The following is a 25221-nucleotide window of genomic DNA, read 5'->3' on the forward strand; positions in this document are numbered from 1 at the left end:
ATTGCATCCCTCACTCTCCATACTGGGTACATCTCCAGCCCCTTTTCCTTCTGCATCACCCCATTTGTAGTATGCAAGCTCATTGGAGCAGGACCCTCACTGTTACTGTATCCATTAACTGATTACTACATGTAACTGTGGTTTTGTTTTTATTCCCCGTCTTACAAGTGCTGCGGAATACGTTGGTGTTATATAGATCAACATTGACCTCTTGTAAAGATCCTTTGTTTTACACAATACAGCAAGCTTCTCTTACCTGATCCCAGTCCAGAAGAGATTCAATCTGCTTCTGCGAGAACTCCGCCATGCCCACCCCCACCTTGTGGCAGGTGTCGGCAATCACTTTTTGGTACATCGCTGGCAGCTTCCTGAACTCCTGTGATATCTAGAAGGGGCAATTAGCTCAGATTACAGTCTGCATGTTGTAGGAAAGAATGGACATCTGGATAATGAGATTCAAGTAGAAACCACCCCACAACAAGGGTTACACAGTGACAAAGACATGGTCTGATGGTATTATTTAGGCCCCGTATAGCACAAATACACAGGCTCTGTATGGCACCACTATATAGGCAATGATATTAGGCACAGTACTGCACTATTTTATAAGCCTTGCATGGTAGTATTATATATTATACTATCTGGCAATAGTTTTAGCACTGTCCAAGTCTGTTTCAATGAAACTAGAATACATGGTCTGTTTTCTCGCTCCCTTCACACCCCTTTCCTAGATATGTCTGCAATCATTTGTAGGGCCACTACAGCGAATCCCCCCCCCCCCACCCAATTCAGTATTTAACTAGTCCTTTGTGTACGTGCATGTACATATATTATATAAACCAGCTAGTGTGACCTTAGAAGTCACCAAAGCAGTATATTTATTTTGAATTATCAAGGTTGGGCACCAAAAAAAAAAAAAAAAAAAAAAGAGTGGAGGGGTATCCCTTTTTGATTAGTCTGAGAGCTGCTTTCCTTGCTTTACAGACCAATAGTGATTCAGCAGTCAGCGGAAATAAACCGGTTTGCTGGACTCAAGGGATATTGTATGCTGCTTTATTCCAAAAGTAGCGCCATAAAATCAGTGTAAGAACTTGGAGGACGCGTTTCGGGCTACATCGGAGTCCTTGTTCACCTCAAATTCTGTAACCAATGTTAAGACTTAAATAGAAATAGATCAATTAATTAAAACCAAAACCTGATTTTTAACCTCTTCAGCGCCAACTTGAGTTTTTCATTGAGCATAAATACATTGCTTTATCCATGGAATTCATTTTCTTTGAACAGCACTTGAATGTGTTCTAAATATACATAGAAAAATAGACACTGATTTTATGGCACTATTTTTTGGAATAAAGCAGCATACAATATCCCTTTAGTCCAGCAGAGGGAGTGGCCATGATAGCTAGCAGCTTTCCCTGATCGTGAGTGCGTTGCATACTAACAGCCCTTATATATGAAGAGCCCCTCCTTCCCTATTTGACAGGCTTCTTTCCCCACATGCACTCCTTTTGTAACAGTTTCCTATCAATATTACCCCTTCTCCCGTTGCTCCTGGAACCTCAAAACATTTGGGTCATCATCATGTACGGATCGAGTGACGCTCAGGAGGGAGATCCGCATGGGATCTGGGAGCGTTCTGGTGTTATACAATAGGTTTATGTGGGACCATAATGTATACTGCTATGGTGATTAAAAGGTTAATGAACTTGGCTCTCAGGTCATTCTGTCAGGTAATAGTTGGTGATGGTCTCCTGCTGTGATTGGCCGGGGTGTCGTTGCCAGGCTGTTTTGAGGTAAAGCTGGCAGCGGGCATTGATTGGTGGCCTAAAAAGAGCGGGAAGCTCTGCCCGTTGCTGGGCAGGAGTGGTGTGGTGGAAGCCTATGTGATTGGATAACGGGAGTGGAGGGGGCTGTGAACAGAGGGCATTTAGGTCTGGCATTTATGCTGCGGGCAGTGCTGGAACAGGGGGGAGGGAGGGGGAGACACTAGGGTCCATATGTTCTCTCCTGCATACAGTTCCCTCCCTGCCTGTTGGCCCCCACCAGTTAATGGATCCTTCAGGGCCCGGGTTATGTTCCAAGCAGGTTAACCCTATGCTGCAAGTGCATGCTCGGCAGCCAGCTATGCCTCCCCAGCCAGCTTCCCAGGCGAGGGTCAGTGGGCAGCATATTAACTCTTACAGACCAGTTCAATCTGCCCAGCTGGTGAATTCATCACAGTTGGCTAATGGTATGCATAATTTTAACCCTTCCCAGCCCCTTAGCTCTGCCCAACCCCTTAATCCTATCCAGCAGATTAACCCTCTCCTGGAGGAATTGCTGCTGCGTTTGTCACGCATAACGCAGGCAGGGGAGATGGGGTCTCAGCTGCCGAAATCACCAGGTCAAGGCGGACCTGGAGCGGGGTGCTTGGCTCCTGCAATGTCCTGGGATACAATTCCGGAGTTGGACAGGGCAGCAGGGGTGAATCACTCGTGCTTCAAAGAAGCGCTGATTTGTGAAATTTCTCCTTTGGGTTTTCATCTGCCTCTATCAGTTAAGGAACGGATATGGAAAGGCGAGTTGGTGGATGTGATATCCCTACTGCCTGTGGGAAAGGAATCCGTGAAGGCAGATAAAAAAACCGGAGGACAAAGAGGAGGAGTTTAGACGCCCGAAGCATTTTAACAGCTGGCTTCAGGCGTTCTGTATTTACGCTGCAGTATTGTTGGAACGGTCGCAAGTGAGTGCGGCTGGTTTGTTCCAACATGCCGACATTATACTGGAAGCATACAGAAATTTTGGAGGAACAGCATGGTTTAATGACATGCTGTTCCGTCAAAAGCTTGCCATTTATCCAAATTTGAAGTGGGGGGTGAAGGATGTGGGCTTGTGGCTAAACCTTCTGTTGCCTGCAAAGCCTCCTATCTTGTACAGGCAGCAGGGGGCGAGCAACACGCCCACGCGACGGGGGGTGTTTTGCTTTTAATGAGGGTCAATGTAAATGGCTGCTTAATTGCAAATATGAGCATGAATGCTCCTTTTGTGGCGGATTACACCCGGCCATTAAATGTTTTAAAAAGGCTGCCTCCTTTCCAGCTGCATCGCTGTCACGTGACGCTCCCAGCAAGGGCCACGACCCCGGTGAGGCTGGTAAGCATGCTACCCTGGTTAGAGAGGTACCCCGTCCGTTGGAAGGCCAGCCTCGTTAAGGAGGGTTTTCGGAATGGATTCTTTGTACCAGAGTTTAAAGGGCCGGGTTGTTTATGGGCTAATAATTTGGTCTCGATTGCTAAATGTCCTGCTGTTGTGAGAGAAGATTTTGAAGGAGGTCCAAGAGGGCCGGGTTGCAGGTCAATTTGTTTCTCCTCCTTTTCAAAATTTTCGTATCTCTCCATTAGGTTTGGTTCCGAAGAAGGAGCCCAACTCCTTCCGGATGATACACCACTTGTCTTATCCAGAAGGTGGTTCTCTGAATGACGAGGTTAATACAGATGAGTTTCCGGTAAAATGTGCATTGTTTGACAATGCTTTGATTTTGTTGCGTCAGTTTGGGATCGGAGCATTAATGGCCAAGGTGGATATTTAATCTGCGTTCAGGTTGTTGCCTGTGTGCCAGGCCGGGTTTAACTCTTTGGGGATTCAATTTGAAGGTTGTTTTTATTTCGATATGGCTTTGCCCATGGGGTTTAAGGCTTCGTGTTTTTATTTTGAATTATTTTCTTCTTTTTTGGAGTGGGTTTATAAGGCAAGAGTTCCCATGTGTTGGTGTAATGCATTACCTGGACGACTTCTTGTTCATCGGGAAGGCTGGCAGCTCAGATTGTGAGTTGGTTTTAGAGGGCTTTATATCCAGAATGCAGCAATACGGTGTTCCACTTGCAGTGGAAAAAACAGTTTTTCCATGTTCACGTCTGGAATTTTTAGGTGTAGTAATTGATTCTGTCGCTATGATTTTTCAACTTCCTATGGCTAAGGTGTTGAGGTTGTCGGCTTTGATTAGTCAAATTTTGCGCAGAAAGAAGGCCACTTTGAAAGATTTACAGCAACTAGCTGGACTGCTTGCCTTTGCGGCAAGGGTGATTGTTTTAGGCCGGTGCTTTTCGTGGCGGGTATTCGAGGCGATGAGAGGATTGAAATCGCCATCGTCGCATGTTCGGCTGTCAGCAGGGCTGAAGCAGGATTTGGCAGTTTGGCTCCAATTTTTAGTTGATTTTAATGGTCAGTCTGCGTTCCAATCGGTGGTGCAGGCTGATGAGCTCGGCATAGGAGTGGCAGCGTCGGCAATTGGTTTTGGCGTAATTTAGAAGCAGAGTTGGTCGGCGGGGTGTTGGCATGCGGCTTGGAAAGGTAACGGGTTTATCAAGGATAGATTGCTAGTTCAATTATTTCCTTTTGCAGTGTTGTTGCAATTATGGGGCGAACAGTTAGCCAACAGACGGATTTGCTTCTGTTCAGATGACAGAAGGTTAGCGATGGCGCTTAATTGTGTGTCTGACAAATCGGAATTGGCAATGCAGCTTATTCGTGTTTTGGTCCGCTTATGTTTAAAATTTAATATAATATTACGCATTAAAGAGGGTGTAAGTTGGGTTAATGGGACTGCTGGATTTTTATCTTGCTTACAGATGCAGTCCTTCAGGGAAGCATTGCCCGGAGCGGATATTGCAGGAGTCAGTTGTCCGGACTGCCTTTGGGATCTGCAGACGATTTAGTCTTCTCGATGCTGTCACGGTCTGTCTCACCTGGGACGTGGCACAGTTATGTGGCGGCATGGAAGGATTGGGTGCTCTTTTGTGGAAGGAAAGGATTCCTGGATGATACGCAGGAGGTGCAAGGTTTTATTGACTATGTGTGAGAAATTTCAGTCCCAGTTGTCATATAATTCTGTAGTTAAGTTATTGGCTGGGATTTCTTTCTTTCAGAAATGGAAAAACCTTCTACGCATTAATGCTCCGTTCCAGATTAAGCAGTTACTAAAAGGTTATAAATCTGTGGCTTGTTCTCCAGATAAGCGGTCGGCAATTTCATTTGTTTTATTGGGAAAATTAGTCCGTTCCCTTTCATCCGTATGTAGGTCAGCTTATGAGGTGCAGTTGTTTAAGTGCGCCTTTTTGTTGGCCTACTTTGGGGCATTAAGGATGGGGGAGTTTTTATCTTTAGCCAGGTCATCACTTTCTCCGCTGTTGTGTTCGGATGTCTCTGATCATGGGAATTTTATCAAAGTATTCTTGAGACATACGAAGACTGACAGGTCAGGAAAAGGGGTGTGGATTCGGCTGTTTGCGAATGAGTGTGCAGATCTATGTCCGGTTAAGGCGTATCAGACGTTTTTGTCGATGCGGCCCCTAATTCCAGGTTCGCTGCTTATGCATGCAGATGGACACTTGGTATCGAGGTTTCAGTTTAATATGGTTTTAAAGAAATGTTTAAGTTATGTGGGATGTGAGGATTTTAAGATTACCGCACACTCATTTCGCATCGGTGCGGCGACGGAGGCATATAGGTGTGGTTCGACCGGACAGTATGGCTGTTTAATTTTTCTCTCTTAGCAGGTTCTATGAGAACGATTGTCTGGATAGTTGGCCATTCGTTTGTTTTCTGGGCTAAGCAGTGTCCTGGGGAGCGTTGTTATTCCGAGCTCTTGGGTCTGAACAATGAACTTTTCGTTATTTATTGGGCCGGACGCCGAGGTATGCGTTGGGGCTGACTGATGTCAGAGCTGATACAAAAGCTAGCTATTTGGCCTGTACCTGATATTCTGATCATTCATTTGGGAGGTAACGATGTTGGAAAGGGCAGCACATTAGCGATGTTAAGGGAAATGAAGTTGGGATGGGTGAGGGTTAGGGATAGGTTCCCTAGTTCGGTTTTGGTTGTTTCAGAAATAATTCCGCGTTTGTTGTGGACATTGCCGGACTTTAAGTACATTGAGAGGATCTGAAAAAGAGTGAATCATGCCATGGCAAGGTTTTTAGGTAGTTTTTCAGGGTTTTCTTTTAGGCATACAGAGCTTGAGGGATTCATTGCTGGTCTGTTCAGGGACGATTTAGTCCATTTGTCAGACATTGGTTTGGACATTTTTAATGCTGATTTACAGGCAATGGTTGAAAAGGCTGCGCTGTCTGTGGGGGGGCCTTGTCATTGGTTATGACATGGCCTGTTGGGGATTTGTAGCCCGCATTAGGCGGGTGGGCAAGGGGACTTGGGGATTGTGGTTGGTTTTAGCGCATCTTAAAGACGGTATTTATTATTAATGGTTTTGTTTCATTTGATCCCCAAGTGTTAATAAAATCCCATCAATAAAGACCGCAGCCTTTTTGTTCCAACCTGGTTGTCCGGGTTTTATTTATCTATTATTAAAGGGTTAAGTTGGCGAGGATGTTGTAGCAAAGGTAAGTTAAGGAGAGCGTAAGATTCCATGTACGGATCGAGTGACGCTCAGGAGGGAGATCTGCATGGAATCTGCGAGCGTTCTGGTGTTATACAATAGGTTTATGTGGGACCATAATGTATACTGCTATGGTGATTAAAAGGTTAATGAACTTGGCTCTCAGGTCATTCTGTCAGGTAATAGTTGGTGATGGTCTCCTGCTGTGATTGGCCGGGGTGTCGTTGCCAGGCTGTTTTGAGGTAAAGCTGGCAGCGGGCATTGATTGGTGGCCTAAAAATAGCGGGAAGCTCTGCCCGTTGCTGGGCAGGAGTGGTGTGGTGGAAGCCTATGTGATTGGATAACGGGAGTGGAGGGGGCTGTGAACAGAGGGCATTTAGGTAATCAGCAAAGAGGTCCTGGGCATCTTTGGCTGTAAAGCAGCTTCCCTCCCTCCCTCCCTGTAGGCTGTCGCGGTTGATTGATGGGGATTTGTAGCCCGCATTAGGCGGGTGGGCAAGGGGACTTGGGGATTGTGGTTGGTTTTAGCGCGTCTTAAAGATGGTATTTATTATTAATGGTTTTGTTTCATTTGATCCCCAAGTGTTAATAAAATCCCATCAATAAAGACTGCGGCCTTTTTGTTCCAACCTGGTTGTCCGTGTTTTATTTATCTATTATTAAAGTGTTAAGTTGGTGAGGATGTTGTAGCAAAGGTAAGTTAAGGACAGCGCAAGATTCCATGGCACTCCCTGACCTGGTTTTCTAAACTGGTATGTTTGCTCATTTGAAAATTTCCCACGTGGGCCAATATTCTCCTCCTGAATTGTTGTTTGGGCCTGCCTACATATTCCATGGGGCAAGGGCAAGTTGCCAAGTAAACTACTCCCGAGGTTTTACAGTTAATGAAGTCATGAATTTCATAGGACTTCCGCGTTTTCGAACTTACAAAAGTGGAGCCTCTATGAATGCAGAGGCTCTACAATTGGAGCACGGGTATGTACCTCTGATTTTATTAGAGGTTAGTGTTTCTCTAATTGACTCGGGTGCAAAGAAACTACGAACCAAATGGTCCTTTAAATTCCTTCCCCACCAATATGTCACTGATGGCCTATTTCCTAAACATCCCGCTAGATCCTTGTCCTTGAGTAAAATGCTCCAGTATTTATTTAAAATCCTGCTTACATTCCCCGATTGGTCATCATAGGTTCTGATAATTCTCACTTGTTTTTGTGACTCAGATTTCGGCTTTACATTCAGGAGATCTCTTCTGTCCAGACCCCTTTTTTTTTTTTTAAAGCATTCACAAGGGTCTCATTCGGATATTCACTGTCTGAGTATGGCCTTGTTTAGCAAGAAGGAGGGGGGCAGAAAATGTAGGGTGCATAAACTAGAGTTTTCTTGATTGTGCTGACTGTCTACTTATGGTCTTTAGCCTATTTAGGAGAATATAGACGATAATGATAAATTGTGTTCTCCCAGCAGGCAGAGATGGTACTGGCTCTAGCTGGTTATGTAATACATCATGTAATACAAAAGCAGGGAGAAAGCTACAAATCAAAAGTGTATGCATGTATCAGGAGGCTGCAATCTACATAGGAGACATCCAAAGTGGCAGACTATCAGATGAGGGAAGAAATGGGTTTTCACTAAAGGGACCCTTAAACAATGCTAAAGTACCACAACTGTTTATGGGTTGTGTCTGGTATTGCAGCTTCACTGAAGTGGGGTTGTTCTGCAATGCCACTCAACCTATACACAGATTGGGTACCATTTTGGAAGAAAGACACATGCAGGATGAAAGATCGCGAATACTCCCAAGTATCAGGAGTTCTACATGCCGACAAGCCTCTGACCCTGTAACCCACATCCTAGTCTGCCTTACCGTTGGGAATTCTGCCAGGACTTGGCGATGCTCATCCTTGCTCTCTGTAAACCTCCAGTCCGGCTGGTACAAGTACGTGTGGAAGTTGTTCAGCATGGGGATTTTGGTCTCCAGACTGATGGTCATGTCATCCTCCACAGTATCCAGAGCTCGTAGCACCAAATAGAAGATACATGCGGCATCTCTGCAATGGAAGGATTTACAAGTCAGTGGGCACTTAAGTTGACTCCAGTAAGACTATACTGTAACTTGACGTAAGGGGTTTCCTGGGACATTAATATTGCTGACCTATCCTTAGAACAAGTCATTAATATTAGACTGATAGCTGCCCCAACTCCCAGCACCCTGGCCAAGCAACTGATTGGGCAAGCTCTGCATCCTCTTCCTCAGCCTGTGATGTCACGGTCATCGTTCACATGGCCACTCTGCAGCTTAGCACCTTCAAGTGAACAGTTATGGCTACTACTACACATATGACAAGATGCCAGCCTATCAATTCCCTCAATTGGAGCGCTGTATAAGCCTTCATCCACACAAGTCACAACGTCCAGTCTGGTCACAATGGAACCTTTCGGGTTGTCAAAATGTTGATGATTTTATATTTATGGCTGTGTAAAGGGCCCATTTAGACCCAATGATTCTCGCTCAAGACATCTTTCAAGCGATAATCGTTGTGCGCATTTACACAGCAAGAGGATTGCTTAAAAGTTCCTCAAACTGTAGTTTGAGTGACTGTTCTGAGCGATCACTTTGCACAAGTGTATAAATGAAGGCTTACACTGTATGCAGAAGACAAGTGGGACCGCTATCTTCTGCATACTCCTGCTGGGTTCACAGAGCGCACAGCTGGTATATAGCTGAGCGCTCCGAGCGGGGTATACAGAAGATAGCTGGAGCACTGTCTTCATACTCCAGCTGTATTTTCCTAGTGGGATACCAGTTGAAATAGTATCCCGCTGACTGAAAGAACGATGAGCCTTGACTCGTTAACGAAAACAGCACGATGTCTGCAGATAGACCTAACGATTCTCGCTCAAAAGACGGCTTTGAGCGTGAATCATTTGGTTTAAATGGGCTTTAGGTTTTTTGCAAATAAGGTTAGTTTCTGAGCAGATTAATAAAATGTTAGTGTTTTATTGTGGAGAGCACCACAACGGTGCAGGGAGTCTTAGATATGGAGCCCTCCCTAGGGAAGAGGTGGGTGTCATTTTAAGGCGCAAGTTAGTCCGGTGTGTGGGCATCATGAGGGCCCCTTGTTTCCTTGCCCTGCACCTAAAAAATAAACACTCATGCTTACCTATCCCAGCAGGCTTCTCCTGCTCTAAGCACATGACCAATGCAGCCAATCACTTGCCTCACCGGTATAGAGTCCAGTGACACGCTACAGTGGTCACCATCTTAGGCTTGCAGGTAACTGCTGAATGCAGAAGTGAGTGCAGACCATAAAGATGGGAAGTTGGCAGCATCATGTATACAAGGGGTAGCATACATTTCTTGGGACGAGGAAGAAAAAAGGGGACGAGGACGAAAAAAGGGGGACGAGGACGAAAAAAGGGGGACGAGGACGAAAAAAGGGGGACGAGGACGAAAAAAGGGGGACGAGGACGAAAAAAGGGGGACGAGGACGAAAAAAGGGGGACGAGGACGAAAAAAGGGGAACGAGGACGAAAAAAGGGGAACGAGGACGAAAAAAGGGGAACGAGGACGAAAAAAGGGGAACGAGGACGAAAAAAGGGGAACGAGGACGAAAAAGGGGAACGAGGACGAAAAAGGGGAACGAGGACGAAAAAGGGGAACGAGGACGAAAAAGGGGAACGAGGACGAAAAAGGGGAACGAGGACGAAAAAGGGGAACGAGGACGAAAAAGGGGAACGAGGACGAAAAAGGGGAACGAGGACGAAAAAGGGGAACGAGGACGAGGACGAGGAAGAAAAAGAGGACGAGGACGAGGAAGAAAAAGAGGACGAGGACGAGGAAGAGGAGGCGTACACCGCCGAACATACCACCACCGAGCTGGGGCCCGCAATTCTGGGGGTGGGTAGGACGTGAGCGGTCCCAGGCTCTGACTCTGTCCCAGCCTCCACTAAATTCACCCAATGTGCCGTCAGGGAGATATAGTGGCCCTGGCCGCCTGTGCTTGTCCACGTGTCCGTAGTTAAGTGGACCTTGCCACTAACCGCATTGGTGAGGGCGCGTACAATGTTGCGGGAGACGTGGTCGTGCAGGGCTGGGACGGCACATCGGGAAAAGTAGTGGCGACTGGGAACTGAGTAGCGCGGGGCCGCCATCATAGCTTTGAAAGCCTCCGTTTCCACAACCCTATACGGCAGCATTTCAAGGCTGATAAATTTGGCTATGTGGACGGGTAACGATTGAGCGTGCGCGTGCGTGGCGGCGTACTTGCGCTCCAACACTTGCGCTAGCGACGGCTGGACTGTGCAGTGCGAGACATTGGTGGATGGGGCCGAGGACAGCGGAGGTGAGGGTGTGGGTGCAGGCCATGAGACGGTAGTGCCTGTGTCCTGAGAGGGGGGTTGGATCTCAGTGGCAGGTTGGGGCACAGGGGGAGAGGCAGCGGTGCAAACCGGAGGCGGTGAACGGCCTTCGTCCCACCTTGTGGGGTGCTTGGCCATCATATGTCTGCGCATGCTGGTGAGGCTGTTGGTGGTGGCTCCCCAGCTGATCTTGGCGCGACAAAGGTTGCACACCACTGTTCGTCGGTCGTCAGGCGTCTGAAAAACTGCCAGACCTTAGAGCACCTCGGCCTCTGCAGGGTGGCATGGCGCGAGGGTGTGCTTTGGGAAACAGTTGGTGGATTATTTGGTCTGGCCCTGCCTCTACCCCTGGACACCACACTGCCTCTTGCAACCTGCCCTGCTGCTGCCCGTGCCTCCCCCTCTGAAGACCTGTCCTGTGTAGGCATTGCACACCAGGTGGGGGTCAGTCACCTCATCGTCCTGCTGCTCTTCCTTCGAATCCTCTGTGCGCTCCTCCCTCGGACTTACTGCCCTTACTATTACCTCACTGCAAGACAACTGTGTCTCATCGTCATCCTCACCCACTGAAAGGTCTTGAGACAGTTGCCGGAAGTCCCCAGCCTCATCCCCCGGACCCCGGGAACTTTCCAATGGTTGGGCATCAGTGACGATAAACTCCTCTGGTGGGAGAGGAACCACTGTTGCCCAATCTGAGCAGGGGCCCGAGAACAGTTCCTGGGAGTCTTCCCGCTCCTGAGCATGTGTCATTGTAGTGGAGTGAGGAGGCTGGGAGGAAGGAGGAGCAGCAGACAGAGGATTCGGATTTGCAGCACTGGACGGCGCAGAACTGTGGCTGGATGATAGCTTGCTTGAAGCACTTTCTGCCATCCAGGACAGGACCTGCTCACACTGCTCATTTTCTAATAAAGGTCTCCCGCGTGGACCCATTAATTGGGCAATGAATGTGGGGACACCAGAAACGTGCCTCTCTCCTAATCGCGCAGCAGTCGGCTGCGACACACCTGGATCAGGAGCTCGGCCTGTGCCCACACCCTCACTTGGCCCTCCGCGTCCTCGGCCGCGTTCACGTCCTCTAGGCCTACCCCTACCCCTCAGCATGCTGTATTACCAGTGATTTGATTTCACAGGCAGGAAATAAATTGGCGCAAGCCTGCAGGCCAAATATAATTTTTTAACTTTTTTTTAAAAAGGAAAGGCCCACTGCCTCTAGTGAATGAATAATAAGTTTAATAACTGTGTTGCAGCCCTGCAAAAGTGTCACAGAACTTTACTGTTGCAGAGTTATTAACTGCGGCAGAGCAGGTATTTCCCAGGCAGGAAAGAAATTGGCGCAAGGCTGCACTCAACCGTAGCTGGTTGCGTCTGATTTTTTTACGTTCTCCACGCAGCACACACGTACACAGAGCCCTTAGGACAGAGGCAGGGCAAATATACTTTTTTCCCCTTTTGTTTAAAAGGAAAGGCCCACTGTGCCTATTCAATGACTAATAGCTGTGTTGTGGCCCTGCCTACACAATTCTGTGCCTGTAGTATCAATGCAGGGTGAAATGCTCTGCACCGCCGATTTTGAGAAAAAAAAAAAGCAACACAGCTAACAGCAGCCTGCACAGTACTCCACACAGTTAAGTGTGGCCCTAGAAAGGACCGTTGAGGTTCTTGGAGGCTACACTCACTCCTAACACTCTCCCTGCCTAAGCACCACTTCTGTCCCTAATGCCGGGTGCAATGCTCTGCACTGCCGATTTTGAGAAAAAAAAAAAATTTCTCCACTGCTAACAGCAGCCTGCACACACGTAGATGTGGCCCTAAGAAGGACCGTTGGGGTTCTTGAAGCCTACACTCACTACAAACACTCTCCCTACAGCAACTCCAATAGAACAGCACTGTCCCTCAGCTAACTCACAAGGCATGTGTGGCGAGCCGCGGGAGGGGCCGACTTTTATACTCGGGTGACATCTGATCTCCCCAGCCACTCACAGCAGGGGGGTGGTATAGGGCTTGAACGTCACAGGGGGAAGTTGTAATGCCTTCCCTGTCTTTCAATTGGCCAGAAAAGCGCGCTAACGACTCAGAGAGGAAACTGAAAGTAATCCGAACACCGCGTGGTGCTCGTTACGAGTAACGAGCATCCCGAACACGCTAATATTCGCCCGAGCATCAAGCTCGGACGAGTACGTTCGCTCATCTCTAGTCACCACATAAGACTATTGCCATTACTTCATCTGAAGAAATATCAGCCACTATAACCGCATTAAAAAATTCTGGGTAGGGGGAATTGCTGCGATCCCCTGGTGTAAAACAGGAAGGCAGAAGTGCTGAATTTGATAAAGAAATCAATCATTTACAGGACAGGCGATATCAGAAAATCATGACCAGGAGGGCGGGCAGTAGCATATGGTGGTCAAACACGAAGGTATTAAGTACAGCATATACAATAGATATGCCCCAAATTGAGAGAACAATCACTGCACAGCAATGTGATTGCATAAGAGATAGGAGATTTAAGATTTAAGTCAAGTCACAAGAGGAAGACCATAGAGGCGCTAAGAATGGGGGGAGGGTAAAAATCCCCACCATAGGGACAGAGTGCTGCAACCGCTAGTAGAAAATGCAGATTTATGCAATTCATGGCAGTTCCTGCACCCAGCCAGCAGAGAAAACACATTTTTCTCCCACGTGCACCAGGCCTGGTCATGTATTGATATATACTGGTATCCAACAACCTCTCCCAGAAGGTCATACAAACAGATCATGGATTTGGTGATCTCTGATCATGCACTAATTTCCACAAGAATACATGTCACTTAAAGTTGCTTTTTTTATTGGAAGACTGCAAAGGCAGTGATTTGAGGAAAACTCCTGAGCTACCTGTCCAACCTCAAGAAAAACACCTTATTGAATTGCATGTTTTGAGTGCAAAAGTCAAGGAAGCATACACCACATCTACTCAAAATGGAAAAGCCTGGATGAGTGAGAGTGTGTGTGTGTGTGTGTGTGTGTGTGTGTGTGTGTGTGTGTGTGTGTGTGTGTGTGTGTGTGTGTGTGTGTGTGGGGGGGGGGGGGGGGGGGGGGGACCCAGACTTTGATCTTTGTGTAGATAGAAGAGAAAGGTCATACAAGTGTACTTTAATGCCCATTTAGACAACGATTATTGCTCAAAATTCACTCAAAAGCAAATCTTGAGTGGTAATTGTGTGCATTTACAAGGCAAGATGATTGCTCAAAATTCACTCAAATGGTAGTTTGAGCGATAGCTTTGAGCGTTTATATTTTTTTAAAAGCTCTTAAGAAGCTAATTAGCTACTTAAGAGCGCGTTAGTGTGTAAATGAAGGCTCTCGCTAAATGCAGAAGACAGCTTGAGTGCGGTCTTCTGTATATAGTTCTGTTTTTGGAGCACTCAGCTGGATACCAGCTGAGTGCTCTGAGTGGGGGATGCAGCAGACAGCTGGAGAGCTGTCTTCTGTATACAGCTCCGTTGTTGGATCTTTCAGCTGGTATCTCGCTGGGAGGTCCCAGCGGAATACCAGCTGAAAGAATGCAATCAGTGCTGCCCACTGAGGAAGGATGGGGGGGGGGGGGGAAGCTACAGAGGCCCAGGCCCAGATGGGTACAGGGGGAAAATTCTAGAAACCCTTAAAAGACCAAGACTCACCAGCATTGACAAAATACTATAACCACATAGTACATACAGGAGAGATTACAGAACACGCCAACATAGCACACAAAAGTTCTTCCCAAACCAGAAAAAGATCCAGTTACCAGGATCATACAGGCCTATTCCCCTCATAAAGCAAGACGTCAAACTAGTAGCAAAAAGATTAAAGGGGTTGTCTCGAGGAAGCAGTGAATTTTTTTTTTTTTTGCCCAGTCCCCCTAATTAAGCATACATTACTAAGCCCCCCTGTAAATGACTTTTCTAGCTGGTTTGTACTTAGTTCCAGCGTTTCAGCAACTTATAAAAATTTTCCCAAGATGGCCGCCAGCTCTTTTCCCATCGCTTGCTGTAGCCCGACGTGCACACTCCCGAGACGCTACCAGCTGTGTCTCCCTGACAACCAGACGCCCCGCAGCCGCCGACCGGCCCCTTGGAGTGAACACGGCCGACCACGGCACACAGTCACCCACCGCCAGGCAGCAGGTAACCGGCGCTAGACCCCTGACACAAGACGAAGGCCCCCCCGACCCAGCGGCAGCCCCCCCCCCCTCCCCCGGCCCATCACTTACCTGGGCGGCAGGGCGGCGGGACAGCAGGGCGGCTTCTCGTGACAGCTCGGCGGCTCTGCACCTTCCTCTAACAGAGGATGGTACAGAATGGCCGCTCCAGAGCAGTGACAGCTCGTCTGCGCATGCGCAGAAGAGCTGTAGCGACGAGCACACTGAAGCGGCTCGTGCTGAGAGGAGAAGACCGGACTGCGCTAGCGCGTCTAAAAAAGCAAGCTGCCAGCGAATTTAGACGGAACCATGGAGACGAGGATGCTAGCAACGGAGCAGGTAAGTGAATAACTTCTGTATGGCTCATATTTAATGCACGATGTATATTACAAAGTGCATTAATATGGCCATACAGAAGTGTATACCCCCACTTGATTTCGCGAGACAACCCCTTTAAGTTTGCTGATGCCCATGCTAGTGGGACCCTCACAAGTAGAAAAAAAGTGAAAAACCACACACACACACGAAAGGTCTCAGTTGTATTAGCAGACTAAGGCACAGGACCAACCCAGCGCCAAACCTGATGTCAATATCCCTAGAAGCCAAAAAGGCATTTGATAACATGCAATGGAGATGACTGGGAATGGTCCTGGATAAAAATAGCACTACAGGGTCCTTTCTGCACTTACATTAATAGCATCTATAGTAACCCAACAGCAAGAATCCATACACCAGAATTCTTATCAGACCCATTTCTACCATTTAAAAGAAGCAGACAGGGCTGCCCACTACCTCTTCTAAAGTTTGAGCTAGCACTAGAACCATTAGTATGTCATCTAAAGGATTCCCCCGTTTTCCAAGGAGTAAGACAAAAACGCAAGAAATTAAGACCATTTGCGGATAGCCACACATTTATAACGGATCCGAAGGCACATTTGAAAAAAGCAATAGCAGACATAACTGAATTTGGGACCTTCTTGGGCCATCGAATCAACCCCACAAAAACCTAAATCTTGGAGATAGGAGCACCTGGGCCTAGGTCTTTTGAAAATCCTTGGGTTGGGAAGAATGAGCAGTAAAGCCACATCTCTACGGAAATAAAATAGTCAAGACCCCACTTTACTATATTCCCTAAACGACCCACCATTGATCAAAAAGATTACAATTGAGGAAATGGTCAAATCTCCCTCTTTCAAGGCTGGGAAGATGTCATCTCATCAAGGTGAGCTTCTTCAGACTGCTGTATCCTATGCAAACGATTCCAATCCTAATTAAACACGTGGACATCGTACGCCCCAATTTTGTTTTTAAAAAATTCAGTTGGACAGGAAAATGCCCAACGATATCTTTGCAGAAGCTAATGTTAAGCAGAAGTGAGGGAAGAGCGAGTTTCCCGATCAGAAGTTACAACATAGCATGTCTCACACGACTCGACTAGATGAGAGGCACAGATGTATATTCCACACATGGTCTAGACTCTTTATGCTTCTCTTAATACATTCCAGAATTGTGTTTTTGCCTGCTGCATCATACTATTGACTCATGTCCAAGGGGAGTTAGATCTATTAGTATACCAAGTCTTTTCCACATGTGCTGCTGCTTAGTTCAACTTCTCCCAGCCTGTATGAGTTTTTTTTGCATTTAGGACCTTGCATTTCTTCTTGTTAAATACTATTTTGTTAGCTACCACCCACTGTTCAAGCTTATCCAGATCCTTTTGAATCCTGTTTCTCTTCCAATGACCATCCCTCCTAGCTTTATGCAGTTGGCAAGTTTGATCAATTTCCCCTCAATTCTCTCCTCCAGATCATTCATAAAAATACTGTACAATGGGCCTAGGACAGAGCCTTGTGGTACCCCACGAGACATTTTTTCCCACTTTGATGTGCAGCCATTTAGGACCACCCTTTTAGTATGATCACTCAGCCATCCACCTAACAGTTGCCTTGTCAATCCCATATTTGGTTACTTTTTCAATAAGGATTAGAGATGAGCGAGCACCAAAATGCTCGGGTGCTCGTTACTCGGGACAAACTTTTCGAGATGCTCAAGGGTTTGTTTCGAGTAATGAACCCCATTGAAGTCAATGGGCGACCCGAGCATTTTTGTATATCGCCGATGCTCGCTAAGGTTTTCATTTGTGAAAATCTGGGCAATTCAAGAAAGTGATGGAACGACACAGCAACGGATAGGGCAGGCGAGGGGCTACATGTTGGGCTGCATCTCAACTTCACAGGTCCCACTATTAAGCCACAATAGCGGCAAGAGTGGGCCCCCCCCCCCACTGTCAGCATAAAGATCGTTCTCCTCTGCCATAGCTGTAACAGCTGTGGCAGAGAAGAACGATGTTTGCCCATTGAATTCAATGGAGCCGGCAATACAGCAGGTTCCACTGAAAGCAATGGGCTGCCGGCGATCGCGTGATGAATTGTCGGGAAGGGCTTAAATATATAAGCCCTTCCCTGCAATTCATCCAGAAATGTGGTACAATAAAAATATATACCGGCGTATAAGGCGACGGGGCGTATAAGACGACCCCCCAACTGTCACCTTATACGCCGGCAATACAGCGGAGCAAAGAATAAAAATCATTACTCACTTCTCCTGGTGTTCTGCGGCGCTGCTGCAGGCTGTCGCTCCCTCCTGGTCCCCGGCAGAGCATTGCTTTCTGGACGCAGTGGTTGAAATCCCCGCCTCCAGAAACACACGTGCCTTCAGCCAATCACAGCCATTCAATGACATCATTGTCGCCTTATACGCCGGTATATATTTTTATTGTAACACATTTCTGGATGAATTGCAGGGAAGGGCTTATATATTTAAGCCCTTCCTGACAATTCATCCCGCGATCGCTGGCAGCCCATTGCTTTCAGTGGAACCTGCTGTATTGCCGGCTCCATTGAATTCAATGGGCAAACATCGTTCTTCTCTGCCACAGCTGTTACAGCTGTGGCAGAGAAGAATGATTTGTCTTCTATATGTTCTCAATGGGGTCGGCGCTGCTGCCGCGGCCCCATTGAGCGCATATAGAGAAGAGAACAGAAATCGCAGATCGCACATAGGTGCGATCTGCGATTTCTATGGCCTAAGAAGGACCGTTGGGGTTCTTGAAGCCTAAAATAACTCCTAACGCTCTCCCTATAGCAGCTCCGGCATCAACAACACTTTCCCTGAACTATGTCAGAACGCATCTGTGGCGAGCCGCGGGCGGGAAGATTTTAATACTCGGGTGACATCTGATCTCCCCAGCCACTCACTGCAGGGGGGTGGTATAGGGCTGGAACATCACAGGGGGAAGTTGTAATGCCTTCCCTGTCTTTCTATTGGCCAGAAAAGCGCGCAAATTTGTCAGGGAAGAAAATGAAAGTAACCCGAACATCACGTGGTACTCGTTACGAGTAATGAGCATCTCGAACACCCTAATACTCGGACGAGTATGCTCGCTCATCTCTAATAAGGATGGTATGAGATACTTTGTCAAATGCTTTACTAAAGTCAAGTTATACTAGATCTACTGGATTTCCCTCATCAACCCAGTCTGATTCTGTCATAGAAGGAAGTTAGATTTCTCTGGCATGACTTGTTTACAAATCCATAATGCCTCTGGTTAATTACTCCATTCTCATCCAAGCACTTGCATATGTTAGGTTTAATAATTTGTTTGAAAAGGTTTCCTGGTATAAAAGTCAAGCTCACAGGCCTGTAGTTTCCTGGGTCCACCTTCTTTATTCTTTCGAGGTAGGGACAACATTTTGCTTTATTCAATCTTCTGGGACTTCTCCTGTTCTCCAGGAATTTTCAAATATTATGACGAGTGCTTCAACAATTACCTCTGCTGCTTCCTTTAGTACATTGTACTTCAGATGTAATTCATCTGGACCTGGAGACTTGAATTCATGAAAGTTAGCTAAGTGTTCCCTCACCATCTCTGCTTAGATAGCCGGCATTATTTTAGCCCTGGGATACACCAGTTGATGTTGCATTTACTCAGAGGAAAAAATAAATAAATAAAATTCCTATTTTGTAAGTTCTGCCTTTTCAGCATCATTTTTAAGCTAAATCAGCATTTTCAGCCTATAAATATCCTAAAGCATCTTTGACTTCTCTTTTGCTTTTGACATACCCTTTATGAAAAAAGTAAGACCTGCTTGAGAAGATGGACATGCGGCAGCTCTGCTGATACCTCCAAGGACTAAAAGGAGCTGAAAGGGGCTTCTCTGCCTGAACAGAGACCATGGGAGCCTCGGGCCCAGTGAAGCCACAGGCTGAATTTCTGGACTGGCTGATGCCGTGGCAGATTGAGACGGATCGCAGCGGCAGAAGGACTCAAAGGGACTCCCTGAAAGGGGAGGAGGGCACCACCACCACTTCCCTACATACCTGGGGCAGCTGACATCCCTGCAGGGTCAATCCACATCCTCCTGCATCCCGAGAGCATCAGACTCTCATCACACCTGTGCCATGTGTACAGCCTGGGTAGGCTCTCCTTCCAGCAGACAGCTGCCACTTTAAGTGAGGGCATAGTACAACTGGCTATCCCTGTAGCTGCAGAGGATAGCATAAATCACAGAGGGGAAAGATATTGAAAGTTAGATCCATCCACCTAGCCGCAGAAAGAAAGATGCAGGCCATCCATCCAGTGGTAAAAGAGGGCAGGCTGTCCATCCATCCACACAGCTGCTGACAATCTATTTATCCATCCAGCTGCAGAAAGAAAGGTACAGGCCAGCCATTCAACTGCTAAAAGGGGACAGCCCATTCGTCCAGCCACCCAGCAGCAGAGGGGTGAGAGCCATCTGCCCATCCACCCAGCTGCAGGCAGATTGAGTGAGTGAGCAACTTGTGCCTATTTTAAGAGGGATTTTTAAGAGAGTTTTCTGGAAAGACGTAGCCAACCAAGACAGCAGCCAATCAAGTCAGCAGCCATCAGCTTACGTAAAAGGGGAAGTACAGCAGAAGAACACTGGCAAACGATACTGTAGCAAAAACTTTCACCATCAATATGAGAGAAGCATGTAAGAGCATGATCACAGTTGGACTTGGAAGCTTGGGGATGCATATAACAGGACTGAGAGAGAGGCAATGGGCTTGACAAGCTATGTACCTACCCCAAAATACCCAAGAGATGCGTGCTGAGTAGAGATGAGCGAGCACCAAAATGCTCGGGTGCTTGTTGCTCGAGTCGAACTTTCCATAATACCCAAGAGCTTGTTTCGAGTAACGAACCCCATTGAAGTCAATAGAAGCCTCAAGCATTTTTGTATGGGACTGATGCTCCGCATAGCTGATGACTTAAACACCAGAAAACATCCAAAAGTCATGGAAACACCACAGAAACAGATAGGGAAGGGCAGGGGCAGCATGCATGGTTGCATCTAAGGCTCCCAGGTCCCACTATTAAGCCAAAATAGGGGCAAGAATCTGGCGTCACCCCACCCCTAACAGAGGATGTGGCGGCATTACAAGGCCAAGAAACCATGACCAGGACCCGCTATAGTCTGTGTGGGAAGTACGTGAGGGGGTCCTGGGTCAGGCTCGGTCCCAGCCTCCAACTTGTGTGACCCAAGGTGCCCTGAGTTACATAGCAATGGGAAATCCATGTGTCCCAACACAATTCATTCTGTGTAGGTGTCAGATAGCTCAACACTGCAAGGGGGAAGTCTTTGAGTTCCTTGGGCTTGCATATGCTGTCAGTGCACAAAGATGGTATTACACAGGAAGAAATCAGAGTGCCCAAACATGGCGGAGTTTCACCCTGGCAAGGACCTTGGCCTCGGCCCACATTTCTGCCCTAGCCAGTCAGTGTATTTGTGCCAGAGAGGTAAAACACCACGATGGGTAGTCTTTGTGCACCCATAGTATAGACAGACCCCAGTAACATTTCTGTAGCAAAGGTATAGGCGGACCCCAGTTACATTTCTGTAGCAAAGGTATAGGCAGAACAATAGGCAGACCCCAGTAACATTTCTGTAGTAAAATTATAGACGGACCCCAGTAACATTTCAGTAGCAAGAGTATAGGCGAACCCCTGAAACATTGGTGTACCGTGAGTGTAGGCGAAGTCTGGAAATATTAGTTCGATAACAGTATAGGCGAGGGCCAGAAAAATTGGTGTACCAAGAGTACAAGTGTACCCCTGAAAAATTGCTCAACCGTGAGGGCAGGTGAAACCCAGAAACATTTTTTTAAAGAAACAGCTCACTGTTGCTTAATTTGTAACACAGCCTGGAGGCAGCTCTGTGAAAAAAATATTTGAGTGCTGTTTCATGGTGAGAGCTGGATTGTATGGCACTGCAGCCTAAAAAAACTAGGTGTAATACAAAAATGAATGCACTACTGCTCCCAGCAGGCCCCAACTACAATGCACACGGTCAGATGTAGCCCAACGAAGGAGCTTTGGGGCTCTTGAAGACAGGATCCTACACTAACACTTTCCCTATCTCAGCAGCACTTTCCCTATACCCTGTATAATAGACTGCAGACTGAGAATGCTATAGATGTATGGCCTGCACAGCCTGAAATGAGGGGAAAAAAAATATAAATAAAAGTGCACTACTGCTCCCAGCCAGCCACAACAGTAATGCACACGGTCAGATGTAGCACTAAGGACTGTTGGGGTTCTTGAAGACAGGACCTACGCCAGGACAGGATTAGCACTGTAAATGAGCCTTTTTGCATGCATAATGATGTGTTTTACTGTACTTTCCCACATGGAACATGACCACGCCCCAAATTAAAGGGCTACTTACCCCAATAAATTTCATATGCGTTTTTTCCCCCAAAAGTTGCACATCTCTATGTATAGCTTGTGCAGTTGAGCACTCCACCACCTCCCCGCCCCACATAGACTGCTATGGGGACCTTTGTGCACAAAAGTAGAGCATGCTGGGTTCTGTTCTCTGTATTGTGCATGCAGATATGCCCATCTGAAGGAGCCAGTAGAGTCACAGGGGCTACGGGGCCGATTTGCCATGCAGACCATCCATGTAGAAGAAGATCTGCAGCTTTTTCAGCAGTGATGTGAAAGATTTTCTAAATCACACGCTATGGAGAAAATGTGCCCAAAATTTGTACAAAAGTGACAGGCGATGCAGAATTTAAATCCGCAGCTTGTCAATCAGTGGTGCAGATTCTACTTTTTTTTTTTTTAAGTGGGGGAGACAAGACGACACCAAATAGTGAGGAATTTGCGCTGATAACAGATGCCAGTGTAGTAGCCAGGAAGGTCCACCAGGGTAGCTACACAATCATTTGTCATGTAACACCTAGAAAACAAAATATGGAATAAAGAATGCACCTTATGAAACAATTCTGATACACTGTATGCATTATAACAGAATGGAAGGGGAATGTTAACTAAACTGGTGCTCAAAGGGTTAACCCTGTCCTGGGAAGACCCTCCGGCACCCTTCGTCCAATTTTGCGTGCAGTATCACAGAACAAGCTGACAGCTGGTCAGGCTGCATTCTAGTTAGCTTAGAAAAGAACTACTCTAAGATAGCCTAGCCATCCCGATGAAACGACCACAACTATTAGCTGGCAGGGAAACTTGTTAAGAGGCGGCTTTCAAAAAAAAAAAAAAAATTTAAAATGAAAAACAGAGATGCTATCCTAGACGAATAGAAATTCTGGTATTAAGGCAGAAGGTGATATCACCATTCTGGAAATGGCATTAGGGCAAAAGGTGTCTTTGGCTGCTGCTTATCATGTATAGTCTCCCTGCTGTACTATCAGACAGCCAGTATTATTGTACCTTGACACCACCGTAAGTGGTGGTTGCCCACCAGGGCAAGGCAGTTTGACAGCCAGGTGACGCTTGTCTTCTGCATCCTCCTTTTGGAGAGCAAGGTGATCGCTCAACATTTGAGCGGTCATCTTGTTCTGTAAAGGACTCAATGATTATCGCTCAAAAAGACATCTTTTAAGCGATAGTGTTTAAATGGACCTTAAGAACCATGGAGATCCTTGTCTTTCTTCAATAAAAACCTGCAAATAACTACATAGATCACTTTATATAAAGAGATATATCTAGATCATTTTCATTTTGGCTCGATAGGGTGCTCATTGAACTATAATAATGATTTTTTCTGCACCCCATGAGAAGATAGAGGCCTCTATACATGAATCTTATGGGAACAATTGCAGGAAAGTCATCTTGGATCCAATTTGGGGTATATTAATTATCATTCTGAAAGGGGTAGGATGTTAGTTTGATTATTATAGATGAGCGAGCATACTCGCTAAAGGCAATTGCTCGAGCGAGCATTGCCTTTAGCGGGTATCTTCCCCGCTCGAGACGGAAGGTTCGGGTGCCGACAGCGGGCAGGGAGCTGCGGGGCGGAACGGAGGGGAGATCTCTCTCTCTCCTGCTGACAGCCGCTACTCACCGCTCCCCCGCGCCGGCGCCTGAACCTTCCGTCTCGAGCGGGGAAAATACTCGCTAAAAGCAATGCTTGCTCGAGCAATTACCTTTAGCGAGTATACTCGCTCATCTCCATTGATTATACAATATATACGTGTGTCATGCTAAAGGTTTCAATTTTATTATTTATACCTAAGAGTTAAGTTTTAGTCCTTTTCAGTGACCTTTTGTAGATTTACGGACTTATTCTGCCACGGTGACAGATGAATCGAAGTTTCACTTACTGCAAAGTAATATATCTGCCAATGCTGCAAGACTGCCATTGTTTTCTTTTATCAAAACTGCATACCTCCAGTTTACTAATCAAAGCTACCAGAACTCATGTGTTATTTTGCCATTAACTCTTGGAGTCCCAGATAAGGTGCTGGCGTCACATGACAAACTGTTTAAAAAAAAAAAAAGGCTGAGATTGTGTAACCCTTTTTGCCACTGTGGGGTTACTGAGTCAGGCACCTTTGCAGGGGGAGATCACACAGCCACCCATGACATCCATCTTGCTTTCCCGTGATCTCTCCCACATTGGCGCACCCCGCTCGGACGCTGCACCTACATAGATGGATAGAGAGAAAAATCCCCCGACAAACAGGCAGTATAATACAGAGTAGCGGAGATCCCACCCACCGGAGCTTCCCGTCCAGGGTAAGGACGATGGCTGTAATGTTCTTGGTGGCCTTGTTCATGTACTTGTAGCAGGTCTGGAGACTATCGCTCATGGAGTCCTGTTGGGGGAAGATTAACAGAGTGAAGTTTGCAGACTGTGAGCTCTGGGGGGTGGGAGGGTGTTTGTAGAGTCACTGTGTACATATATTACTTATCCTGTATTGATCCTGAGTTACATCCTGTATTATACTGCAGAGCTGCACTCACTATTCTGCCGGTGGAGTCACTGTGTACATACATTATTGATCCGATGTAGCTCTGGAGTATACTGCAGGATTAGTAATATATGTACACAGTGACTCCGGATCAGTTCACTATGATGCATAGCCTTACCTGACCCATTAACCCTATAGTACATACAGTTACATCCTGCAGAGTTGAGATACCTATGAAGCAAGATCACACAGTGTTCTCTCTCTCTCCATACAACAGCTGTCTTACACCTGCTGACAACAGCTCCGATAAGCTGCATGGCTCATTAGAGCTGTTAACCCTTGAAATCCCACAACCGATCCTGGGGGGGCATTTCAAAGTGTGTCCTGTACCAAGGCAAACCACAGGACGTCCCCCAAAAAGTGCCCTTGCACAGTGTCGACAGGAAAATAAAGTGTGGTATAGTAATGGTACTAACCCATAGAACGGTAGTGTGTAATTTTTGTTGCACTCTCTGGGCCGCAGAAACAAGATGCACCAAAAGATGAGAGCACTGCCCCAGTTTATTCCACTTAAGGATTTTTGGCAAATTTACCTTTGGGTGGTGTTTATAATAAATGCCCCCCAATGGCTGCCATCACCAGGTATTCACAGCACTTTCTTACTCAGCTGGAAGCCCAATTGATTTCCCAGCGATACGACTCTGCACAACAGGGGGGCAACTTTGTCACAGCCTACAATACAGGATGACCTGCTCCGGGGCTTCTCCCTTACCCGCTCCTGCTGGGACAGGACAGTCCGACAGCCCATCTTGAACCTGAGCAGGTTGTAGATCTCCTCCGGGTGTCCCAGAGACCTCAGGAAGTCCATGACGGCGGGGAGCGATGCGCGATCCTCACCTGCAGCAGCATCACTTATACATTCACCTGCCGGCTGTTAGCTCCGCCTCCGCTGTCACTCCCAGCCAATAGCTGCGCAGCTCCGTAGCCGACTGACAAGTCTGGCTGGACGGTCGTCCCACTTACTATAGAGAGGACCTGTTGCTGGGGTAACGGGACGCGCTGGACGGTGATTGGCTGAGTGAGTGATGTACAACGAACA

At 47.0% G+C, this 25221-nt stretch overlaps 1 protein-coding gene across 3 annotated transcripts in view; it reads right to left on the reverse strand.

The window, feature by feature from the left end:
- LOC136620342 (squalene synthase-like) overlaps positions 1-25024 on the reverse strand; it is a 194461-nt gene extending 169437 nt beyond the window's left edge. The window contains exons 1-4 of one of the 3 annotated variants that reach the window (XM_066595056.1): positions 24895-25024; positions 23929-24026; positions 8235-8418; positions 257-385 (exon numbers count right to left, since the gene is read on the reverse strand). In XM_066595056.1, coding sequence (XP_066451153.1) covers positions 257-385; positions 8235-8418; positions 23929-24026; positions 24895-24990 — 507 coding nt within the window. In that variant the 5' untranslated portion in view covers positions 24991-25024. Of the gene's footprint in view, positions 1-256; positions 386-8234; positions 8419-18585; positions 19214-21634; positions 22435-23928; positions 24027-24894 lie in introns of those variants that run through there. The other 2 variants (XM_066595081.1, XM_066595073.1) reach the window with 2 other exon arrangements.
- Positions 25025-25221: the final 197 nt, after the last annotated feature.

Source organism: Eleutherodactylus coqui, chromosome 1 (assembly GCF_035609145.1).
Source record: "Eleutherodactylus coqui strain aEleCoq1 chromosome 1, aEleCoq1.hap1, whole genome shotgun sequence".
NCBI lineage: Eukaryota > Metazoa > Chordata > Amphibia > Anura > Eleutherodactylidae > Eleutherodactylus > Eleutherodactylus coqui.